This window comes from Daucus carota, chromosome 7, assembly GCF_001625215.2.
Source record: "Daucus carota subsp. sativus chromosome 7, DH1 v3.0, whole genome shotgun sequence".
In the NCBI taxonomy this organism is placed as follows: domain Eukaryota; kingdom Viridiplantae; phylum Streptophyta; class Magnoliopsida; order Apiales; family Apiaceae; genus Daucus; species Daucus carota.
In genome coordinates this window covers 31,852,100-31,864,014 of record NC_030387.2, presented here as the reverse complement: position 1 = coordinate 31,864,014, position 11,915 = coordinate 31,852,100, and the positions used below count along the sequence as shown (strand labels likewise).

The 11,915-nt window shown below is 34.6% G+C and overlaps 2 protein-coding genes across 2 annotated transcripts; both read left to right on the top strand.

The window, feature by feature from the left end:
- The first annotated feature begins 509 nt into the window (after positions 1-509).
- LOC108194277 (receptor-like protein kinase FERONIA) lies at positions 510-3,830 on the top strand. Its single transcript, XM_017361231.2, has one exon. It carries the CDS (start codon positions 740-742, stop codon positions 3,269-3,271), a length of 2,532 nt encoding a protein of 843 aa, XP_017216720.2. The 5' UTR covers positions 510-739; the 3' UTR covers positions 3,272-3,830.
- A 3,892-nt stretch (positions 3,831-7,722) lies between these two features.
- On the top strand, positions 7,723-10,979 carry LOC108194259 (receptor-like protein kinase FERONIA). The gene has a single exon (XM_017361207.2). It carries the CDS (start codon positions 7,841-7,843, stop codon positions 10,352-10,354), a length of 2,514 nt encoding a protein of 837 aa, XP_017216696.2. The 5' UTR covers positions 7,723-7,840; the 3' UTR covers positions 10,355-10,979.
- Positions 10,980-11,915: the final 936 nt, after the last annotated feature.

The following is an 11,915-nucleotide window of genomic DNA, read 5'->3' as shown; positions in this document are numbered from 1 at the left end:
AATATTTTTCCAATAAATAACAAATTTTAAATTTTTATTTAAACCCGTGCTTGGCACGGGTTATCAACTAGTAATAATTAAATATAATATATGATTACCAAATTTTGGTACTTTGGTACCGATATTTTTCGCTTATTAATAAAGGGTATTTATTCTCCATCCATAACCCGAAATTATATAAAAATACATAATTTTGAATAATAAAACAAAATAAAAATGTGTGATCTCCTATCAATTGTTTGTTTATTTTGGAGATGGTATGTACAAGATCATGACTCAATGAGAACCACAAAAAGGTACGCTATCAAGAGCCTAACTGTGGAAGTTTAAGTGTTACTAACTGTGGAAGTTTGTTACCTAGACTTTGAAGTCTACTGTGCCTAACTGGAAGTTTAAGCAGCTCTGATACTATGTTAAGTTACCAATTCTCCTAAAACCTCAAGGTGTTAGGAGGACGGCTTACCATGATTATATTCTAACATTAAGCATGCAAAAACGACGTTGATTTGCATAATTTTTGTCTTGTATAATTTAACCAATACCTTTACGTATTGTTTTTATACGCAACTGTTCGAGAGTTTTGCGTTCCAGACATTGAATTTTCTTTTCTTTTTTGTCCGGAGACATTCGATATTGAATTTTCACATGGTTTGTTTTCCTCAACACATGTAAAAAGCAAAGCTGAAGTTTAACTTGCCGGAAGAAATAACTAAGCATTGTACAGAACACATCAACGAAGATGCTTCTTACAAGTTTTTCTTGGCAGACCTGCCATTTCGTTGCCTGTTTTTTCATTATCACTACCCTATCTTGGTCCCCGGATGCTGCATCGCCCTCCTATGATCCTCCTGATAATATCCGACTCAATTGCGGCTCAACAAAATTCTTCACAACTTCTCGAGATGGGATACAATGGGTATCCGATTCCACAACATCACCAGACATCTTTGAAACTTCAACAACCTCCACAGCTAATGAACAAAGTCCTTCCGTCGACAAAACTCCTTACTCCACTGCCAGATTCTTCCGTTCTCAATTCACCTATACAATCCGCGTCTCCGAAGCTGGTCAGCATTTTCTACGCCTCTACTTTTACCCTGCAAACTACTCAAATGGCTTAAAGGAAGCCATGTCATTCTTCACCGTCAACATGAGCGACCACACTCTTTTATCCAAGTTGAGTGCCTTTGTCAACCTGCGGTCCTCATCATCAACTCTGGTTAAAGAATTCATCATTACCGTCGATCAAAATCGGTTACTAGAGTTGACATTTATACCGTCCCCAAACTCGTACGCCTTTGTCAATGGCATTGAAGTTGTTTCTATTCCCAACAACTTGTACATCAAAGGAAGCGATGATATCACAGCTGGAATTAGAATGGTGGGTCAAAGAAATGAGGTCTTTATTAATGAGAGTAAGCCAATTGAAAAACTTTACAGGTTAAACGTAGGCGGAGGAGAAATTTCCTCAACAAACGATACTGGAATGTTTCGCTCATGGGACAGCGACGAGCCATATTTGCTCGGCAGTTCTCTTGTAGCAACACCAAATCCCAGAATTCCAATCAAGTACACGGCGGTTGCTCCACCCTACACGGCCCCCGAGATTGTTTACAACAGTGCCCGGTTGTTGCCACACAAGAGTCACAACACCAACTTGACTTGGGTCTTTCCAGTAGATTCTGGATTTTTATATCTACTTAGACTTCATTTTTGTGATGTGCTAATGGAAATATATGACTTTAATCAACTGGTATTTGATATTCTCATCAACAATCAGACAGCCGAGGAGTATGTAGATGTTTACTATTTGACCGGTGGGATAGGAATTCCGGTGTATAAAGACTATGTTGTGTTCGTCGGTAAAAACCAAGATGGTAGCAAGTCTAAGCCTTATTTGTGGCTAGCAATGCACCCCAACATGAAGAATTTGTCTGTATACGATAATGTTATCTTGAATGGGTTGGAGATTTTTAAATTGAATCCACAAGGAGGCACCTTTGCTGCCCCCAATCCTAAATCTGAACATATCAATAATAAGAGCGGTGCCTCTCAGTCTGCACTTATTGGAGCCTCTCAGTCTGCACTTATTGGAGGTTCAATCGGGGGGATAATCCTGTTCACAATGGTAGTGGGTCTTCTATTATACCGGAGAAGAAGAGCGAAATCTCAGGACGACAAGTCAAGATCGACTACAGGGATCAATTCATCATTGCCATCTGTTAGGAGTCAGAAATTTTGTCTGGAGGAAGTAAAATTAGCTACTAGCAACTTCGACCAAAATTTTGTTATAGGAACAGGAGGATTTGGCAACGTGTATAGAGGGTTTATGAAAGACAGTACATATGCCGTAGCAATCAAGCGGTTGAATCCGTCATCACGACAAGGGGCTCACGAGTTTCATACAGAGATCACAATCCTATCAAATCTGCGTCACCGCCATCTTGTACCACTGATAGGATGTTGCGATGATAGCAGCGAGATGATTCTGGTATATGATTACATGGTTCACGGAACCCTCCGTGATCATCTTTATGGGGCGGATAATCCACCATTGTCTTGGAAGCAAAGGCTACAAATTTGTATTGGTGCCGCAAGGGGCCTGCATTATCTCCATGCAGGCGCAGAGCGCGTAATAATCCATCGTGATGTGAAGTCAACTAATATTTTGTTGGATGAGAAAATGGTTGCCAAGGTTTCAGATTTTGGTTTGTCGAAAATGGGTCCTAGTGATGCGTCAGTCACACACATGAGCACGGTAGTGAAGGGTAGTTTTGGATACTTAGATCCAGAATATTACCTAAGGCGGCAATTAACTACCAAATCAGACGTGTATTCGTTTGGAGTGGTGTTGTTTGAAGTGTTGTGTGCTAGGCCAGTGATTATGCAGGACTTGCCATATGAGCAGATGAATTTAGCCGAGTGGTCTCGGAATTGTTACAGGAATGGTCTACTTGGCGAAATAGTGGATAAGAATGTTGCGGGGGAGATTACAGTAGAGAGTCTTAACAAGTTTGGAGAGGTCGGATATAGCTGCCTAAGGGATCATGGGATTGATAGGCCTACCATGAGAGATGTTGTTTCCGGCCTTGAATCTGCATTGCAGCTTCAAGAGTCCTTTGAAAAGTTAGACCATGAAAACCTCTTTCCAGCTAATACTGTGGCCAAAGCTAGAAGTGGCCAAGCGTCAACCTCAAGTACTTGTAGTGAGGGATTCAAGTCTGGAGTTGGAAGTGTATTCTCTGATATTCTGAACCCAAATGCACGGTAAGGTTGATAGCATAGGGAGTATGAACAATGGAAAACTGTGAAAGAGGAAAGAAGAGTACAAATGAGACAATGCAAAGGCGGAACGAAAAAGAATGATCAGGGATTGTAAGGCACCGGTTAAACTAGGTTTGAACCTTTATAACTAGAGACAGTAGTCTGGATGTCCCCTGTATTTATGATGAACCTGCTGAACCTTCTATTGTAATAATAAAATAGATTACTCGTACTCCTCTGTCCAACTTAATCTTCATGCTTTCTAATATACATGATAATGGTTGAAATTTTTGAAGAACAGTATCCATCAACTTTCACTCGTCATTTCTATATTAGAAAGTTAATGTATATTAGAAAGCAAGAAAAATAAGTTAATGTGAAAGTTAATGTATACTGTTCTTCACTTTCTTGTTCTGTTCCTTTCAATTAACGTTCTTTATTGTACTGTTTGTTCATAAGGGTGCTTGTCAGGGTTTGTATCACATCTTAGTGCATTACATTTTACACTGCAGAGATTTGCATCTTTGAGTTTCTTACACAAGAATGTTACAAAATGATGTCTCGTAGGGTAGATCATGAATCAGAGACGGTAACTCAACATATGATAGCTACAGACAAGTAATAAAGACAGTAAATAAGCACTGAATTCAAAAATGAATGAACATGTATATACAGATCACACACACACGCTTAACATACCACTTGATACCTGGACTTTTTAATTGCACCTCTTTTGATTGACACACAGAGCTTGCATTTGAACCTCTGGTATATAATGATGATGCAGATGACACTGAAATTACGAGAACTGAGATCAGAGTCACATTAACTACTAAAAGGTCTCGTACATAAACCTAAACAATATTTACAGTTCCTTTCTCATTTCTCCCTACTCAATTTGGCAACATTCTTATTTTACCTTCATATCAACTCACATAATAATAGTAACGATTACCTTGATTGTGGAGAGCTGCAATGGCTTCTTCAACACAAACAGCCATGAATATCGATCTCAATTAGCATTCAAACTGTTAATATATTAAATAACTGTTAGTTTTTTCAAATATTAAAAATTCAGACAGAGATGGAATCCTGAAACCTTTACCCTGTGAGAGGGCATGGGACAAAAATCCCCTTTGAAAGCTTACACGCTGCTCCCTAAATTTGAGATGAAGAAGAAAACAAATCTCACCTCTTTTTATCGGCAGATTGCTGCAGATTGTTGATTGCATGGCCTTAATTGAATCTTCAAATAGCCGTTTACACAGTGAACTTTATTTTATACATTTTGGTATAAAATAATTATTGAACTGAGATTTTACAAACTCCTGCATGATTTAAACGCTACAAGCTGACATGTTTTCCAATAATTTTTTTTTGAAATATTTATTACGTGGTCGAATAACAATTATCATATATTTGCATTTATTTATACTAGTTGATAACCCGTGCCAAACACGGGTTTAAATAAAAATTTAAAATTTGTTATTTATTGGAAAAATATTGCCTTTTTTTTAATTACATTATCATATTTTTATTATACCTATTTAAATTATTGTTTTCAAATGATATTTAAATTATTGTTATTTAATATAAGACTTTCTATATATTAAAATTTGATCCTACTTTAAATTTATTTCATAACGGTATGGTCCCCATCTATGGAGTCCATAAAATAAGAGTATTGGAGTCCAAAATCATTTAAAAATAATCTATTCATTTCAATTTTAATTTTTTTAGTCTACAATATTTGTAAACATCTGACAATTTGCAGGTTTTGTTCCACAATATAATCATTGCAATCAAAAGATAAAACAATTATTTTATAAATCACTAAACATTATATATGTTCTAAAATATAACTCATAAGTAGAATAATGATCTCAATGATTGTTAATGTTGAAAAATGTTAATGATTAATAGATAATTATATATTTAAAACTACTAAAAGATGGTAAATTACATATAAATTTGAATAATTAAAGATATTATTTATGATTAAACTAAAAGATTATGACTAATACTTACTGCGGATTAAATGCGGCGGACTTTATGGAACTTAACTCTGACAGTATGTTTTATTTTAGTAAAATCACTATGTTGTTTGATGATTTTTAAATTGTAAAAATAATATTCAAGATCAGCACATATAAGTTCGTTTATAGCGTCTTTAATCTTGAACAAAAAGTCAAAATTCTAAGTCGCGATTATTTTATTCATTTAATAGGCAAACATTATATATAATTCTAGTTGGAGTTTTTGTAGATCTAACAGTTATTATAGTTGTTTGATAAACTAATATTGTAGTTTGACAAAATTAATTAACTTTCCAAAAGTAATTTGATATCAAATATTTTGACTTATGTCTAGAGTTTCGGTTCCTTTATTATATATTGTAATATGGACAATGACTCCATTTTTTTTTGAGATTCTATTTGTCAAGTCAGTGTTACCACCGCCTTATTCGTTTTTTTCACAATATTCTGAAAAACACTGAATGATAATAATTATTATTATCAAAAAATAAATGACCAAGTTTTTTGGTACTTTGTTATCAATATTGAATCTTGTTTATTATAATTCTGAAATATGATAAAAAATTTATAGATTTGTTTCGTAAATTAAATTGTATGAATTTTAAAAATTAAAAAGAATATTTGACGTATGTCTAGAGTTTCGGTTCTTTTATTGTATGTTGCAATATGGACAATAACTTTATTTTTTTAGTTTCTATTTGTCAAGTTAGTGTTACCACCGCCTTATTCGTCTTTATCGTAATCTTCTAGAAAACACTGAATGATGATAATAATTATTATTAAAAATATATATGACCAAGTTTTTTGGTACTTTAGTATCAATATTGAATCTTGTTTATTTTAATTCTGAAATATGATATTAATTTTATAAATTTATTTTGTAAATTAAATTGTATGATTTTTGAAAATTAAAATGAATAATTTCGTTGATATTATTATATTATTGATAGGATATTATATTAATATCAATATGAACTCCTTATTTATTTGAACTCTGAAGTATGCTAAAAGTTTTATAGAGTTGTTTCGTATATTAAATTATTTAAGTTTTAAAAAATTAAAACAAATAATTTAGTTGGTAATATGTTTTTATTAGTGATAATTCAAAATCATGTCAAATATAGAAGTTTTTTGATAATAGTAATAATTGTTAAATAAAAAATAATTTGATAGCCAAATTTTGATACGAATTTTATAGAACTGTTTTATAAGTGCGGATATGATAAATGTTATATTACAAAATCCTAAATACTATAGAAGTCTATTTATAGTAGTATAATAATCTTAACCAATATTGAAATTTTTAATAATAAATTCTGAATCAATATAGAAGTCTTTTCATAAAATTCTAATCAATATAGAAGTCTTTCACTGTCCTAATGAATATTGAGATCTTTAATAATAAAATTCTATTCAATATAGAAGTCCTTTGATAATAGTATAATAATGACTATAAAATCCTAATTATATTATATACTTATATATAACAAGCGTAAGGGAGATAATTTGGTCGCATGGTCCTATGATTCAAAAGCTTATCATCCGTTGGATCGTATATTGAACAAATAAGCACCGTTAGATTAAGACAAAATTAAATTATGTTCTATAAGTAAACTGATATCTACTTGCATGTTTATAAGGAAACAAATTCAGTCTTTCATGTCTTTTTGGTTTTTTTTTAATCCAAAATAAATGTTTCCTGCCAATTTTAATTGTAGAATAGTATAAATCGCACCGTCACAAAATTATTTTTATCTAATATATTTTAAAATTAATATGCCCGATTTATGTGAGGAACGAATACTAAAACGTTTTCTTAATCCAAAACAAATTCTACTATTTTATTGCATGTTTATGATTCATCTTCTTAATTCAAAATAAATTGTGTTTATCAATTTTAATCTCGAATCATAAAAATTTTTAGAAAAATATTTGAATCACAGTATAATAATTCTAATATAAAATATATTTATAAATATAATCTAATAGGAGTTGGCGTCACATATTCTACTTAAAAAATTTTAAAATTTGATAGAAAGAATTTAATACTTTGGCATGATACATATAAATTTAATTTATTATTTATAAATTTAATTTTTCACACCATTTAAAATATATTTTAAAAATTTATAAATAATTAAAAAGCTCCCGTGCCTTGCACGGGCTATAAGCTAGTCAATATGAAAGTGACCAAATTTTGGTACTTTTGGTACCGATGTTCCATTGAAACGTGGTTTCGCTTATTAATAAAGGGTATTGATTGATTGAAATCTATACAACATTCAACAACTCTAAAACAGTTTAACTGGTTGAACAATTCCTCGCCAATTATTCTAGGAAAAAAACGCATTAAATTAAAAATCGCGCAATTCATACGTAATTGAATCACAACCACTGATGGTCTCAACCACATCTTGAGCCACTTTGAGAGCAACGACCAGGACTTTAAAGTCCACCCTTAAACTCATACTAATGTTTCTACTCATGTTTAAAAATATTTCCCGAAGAAATGCTTAGTTAGACTCCAGTTTGATAAAAGGATGGCTTGTTTATGTTTGTACATCTTCCTCTTGCTCTCCCACATTGTCATGTCCGACATCTCCCCCGCGCCAGCCCCGGCATACATTCCTGCCGATAACATTCTCATCAACTGTGGCGCACCTTATAAGGACGCTTCTTTGGATGGACGAGAATGGGACACAGATTCTCTGCCTAAATTTACATCATTACCTCTAAACACTTCAATAGCAGCCTTTAGAGCTACATGGCAAAGAGATTCTGTAGATGAAATCCCTTACTCCACAGCCCGCATATCTCGTTCTAAATTCACATATACAATCCCTGTCTCCGATGCTGGTCAGAAATTTCTCCGCCTCTATTTTTACCCTACGTCCTATATGTTTGGCTTTGCCGAAAACGAGGCACTCTTCTCTGTGGATGCAGCAAACCACAATCTTCTATCTAACTTCGACGCCTTTCAACACCTTGAGCACAGAACAGCCACTCTGGTTAAAGAATACGTCATCACAGTCAATCAAAGCCGTGTACTGGAGGTGACTTTTACACCTTGTCCAAACTCTTACGCTTTTGTCAATGGCATTGAAATTGTTTCCATTCCTGATGATTTATACATCAGAGGAAATGACGTTCCCGTTAAAATGATTGGTCAAATTAAGGGATTTTATATTAATGATTCCGGGGCACTAGAAAAACTTTACCGGTTAAATGTAGGAGGTGGTGTCATTTCACCAGGAAACGATACTGGAATGTTTCGCTCATGGGATGAAGACGAGCCATACTTGCTCGCCCTCGACGACTTTTCTGAAGATATAAGATTTCCCAGATTTCCGATCAATTACACGTCGACCACTCCCCCCTACACTGCTCCTGAGGATGTTTACTACGAGGGACGGGTATCGTCATTCAACATGACTTGGAGCTTTCAAGTTGATTCTGGTTTTAACTATCTACTAAGACTTTATTTTTGTGATTATGATGATCAAAGAGTATTTTCTATTTTCATTAATGATCAGACAGCCGAGCAATCTGCAAATGTTGTTTCTTGGAGCGGAGGGAGAGATATCTCTCATGTATTAAGACTTGCTTGTAGTGCAGTGTATAGAGACTATGCCGTATTTGTGAGTGATAACCCAGATGATAGCACATCTAAGCCATCTTTGTCGCTTGCCCTGCATCCTCGTCCCAACAAATCTTCCACTAGTGATCAACCTGAAGCCCTTCTGAATGGATTAGAGATTTTTAAGGTGAGTCAACCCGGAGGTAGCCTTGCTCTGGCCAGTCATGAAATATTGGTTCAAGGCATCCAAGAACGTGGTACCTCTCACTCTATACACGTGGGCAATCTCGTAGGGGGCTCGCTGGGAGCGCTACTCTTGTTCCTATTAATAATTGGTTCTCTATTATTCCGACGGAGAATAAAGAAAACTCGGGACGTCAACAACAAACTCAGGTCGGCTACCACAGACATTTCTTTATTGCCTTCTGTCAGAAACCTGAAGTTTTCTGTGGAGGATATAAAATTGGCCACCAAAAATTTTGATGAAAATTTTGTTATTGGGACTGGAGGTTTTGGTAACGTTTATAAAGGGTATATGAAAAAGGGTACATGCCCTGTAGCGATCAAGCGGTTAAACCCATCATCACGACAAGGGGCTCACGAGTTTCATACAGAGATCACCATCCTATCAAATCTGCGCCACCGCCACCTTGTTCCCCTGATCGGATGTTGTGATGATACTGGAGAGATGATACTGGTTTATGAATACATGGATCACGGAACCCTCCGAGCTCATCTATATGGGGGAGATAATCCCCCATTGTCTTGGAAGCAAAGGCTACAAATTTGCATAGATGCGGCAAAGGGACTGCATTATCTCCATGCAGGTGCAGAGCGCATAATAATCCATCGTGATGTGAAGTCGACTAATATATTGTTGGATGAGAAAATGGTTGCCAAGGTTTCAGATTTTGGTTTGTCGAAAATGGGTCCTAGTGGCACGTCTGTCACACACATGAGCACAATAGTGAAGGGTAGTTTTGGATACTTGGATCCGGAATATTACCTAAGGCGGCAATTAACTACCAAATCAGACGTGTATTCGTTTGGAGTGGTGTTGTTTGAAGTGTTGTGTGCTAGGCCAGTGATTATGCAGGACTTGCCATATGAGCAGATGAATTTAGCCGAGTGGTCTCGAAATTGTTACAGGAATGGTCTACTTGGTGAAATAGTGGATAAGAATGTTGCAGGGGAGATTACAGCTGAGAGTCTTGAAAAGTTTGGAGAGGTCGGATATAGCTGCCTAAGGGACCACGGGACTGATAGGCCTACCATGAGCAATGTTGTTTGGGGCCTGGAATCAGCATTGCAGCTTCAAAAGACTTTTGAAATGTTAGACCATGATAACCTCCTTTCAACTAATATTGTGGCCAATGCTACAAGTGGCGAAGCGTCAACCTCAAGTACAGGAAGTGACGGATTCAAGTCTGGAGTTGGAAGTGTATTCTCTGATATTCTGAACCCGAATGCACGATAAGGTTGACAGCATTGTGAAAGAGGAAAGAAGAGTACAAAATGAGACAATGCAAAGGCGGAAAAAAGAAAACGATCTGGAATTGTAAGGCACTGGTTAAACTTGGTTTAAACCTTTATAACCGGAGACAGTTGTCTGGATTCCCCCTGCATTCATGATGAAGCTAAACCTTCTATTGTAATAATAAAATAGATTACTCGCACTCCTCTCTTCTTGCTTTCTGATATACATGATTATGGTTGAAATTTTAAAGGATCCTGGTAGTTAGAGCAACTCCAATGCAATGCTATACTTGGTTCTATTGCTATATTATAGCATCAAAAGTAAAAAAACTCAACTCCAAAGGGGTGCTATATTTGGATGCATCCATGCTTAGATGCATCCTTGGTTCTATATTTGAAACCAAGGATGGATCCATCGATGTTGCCACATCATCAATAACTAGAAATTGGAAACTAGTTAATGGGTTAATGAGTTAGGTAAAAGTTAATGAGTTGGTTCTATATAGAAGTTAGGTAAAAGTTAATGAGTTGGTTAAATTTGAAACTAGTTATAGAACTTAGCATTGGAGTGCAAGTTTTATTTTAGCACCAAAAAATATTTTTTGGTGCTATATTATAGCAATAGCAATGGATATATAGCATCTAGCATTGGACTTGCTCTTAGTTGTCACATACTCTCATGTGTTATAACTTATAACCAATTCCACTCTCATGCATTATAAACCAATTCCGCACACACGGACACCTACACGTCAGTGTAAACGAAAATATCTAAAACACATGAAGCACATGAAGGAGCTTCGAATGGCTTGTACCATCTGCAAGCAGTCAGATCCAGAATATTACCTACGGCGGCAATTAACTACCAAATCAGACGTGTATTCGTTTTGTTTGAAGTGTTGTGTGCTAGGCCACTGGTTATGCAGGACTTGCCATATGAGCAAGGTTTAGAGTGACATTTGATTAATGTTTGGAGAAGTTTTCTTGATTTTCTAATTTTTCTCAACAAGCGAGATAAATCTACATATTTATAATGGTAAAGGCTTAGAATATTTGATTAATGTTTAGAGAAGTATTTTTTTTATTGATAAATGATTTAATTCAATAATAAAATATCATATTATTGAATTAACTCATTTATTAATGATGTTATTCAAAAAAAACTCATTTATTAATGATTATAATTATTGTCCAATTATTCCAAAATGATAATTCTAATCTAAAACTTTGTACTGTTAATTTTCAATTCTATTAATGATGGATATTAAATTTTAAGGTATATCAAGTTGCTTTTTCTTTTGACATATTTTCTTCATATCAATCTCGATTAAGACAATTTTTCGATAATATTTTGATAATCTTTGAATAATCTGTGATGCTTATTTAAATTTTCATTATGATATCAATGTGTGTCATATTTATTTACATTTTTATTACAATAAATATAGATGTTTTTTATATTTTTGTTTCGGGTATTCGAATCATGTACTCCCGCCGTCTCCTTTTACATGTCGATTTTCAAAACAAATATTGTCCTTATTTATCTGTCCATCTACACTTTC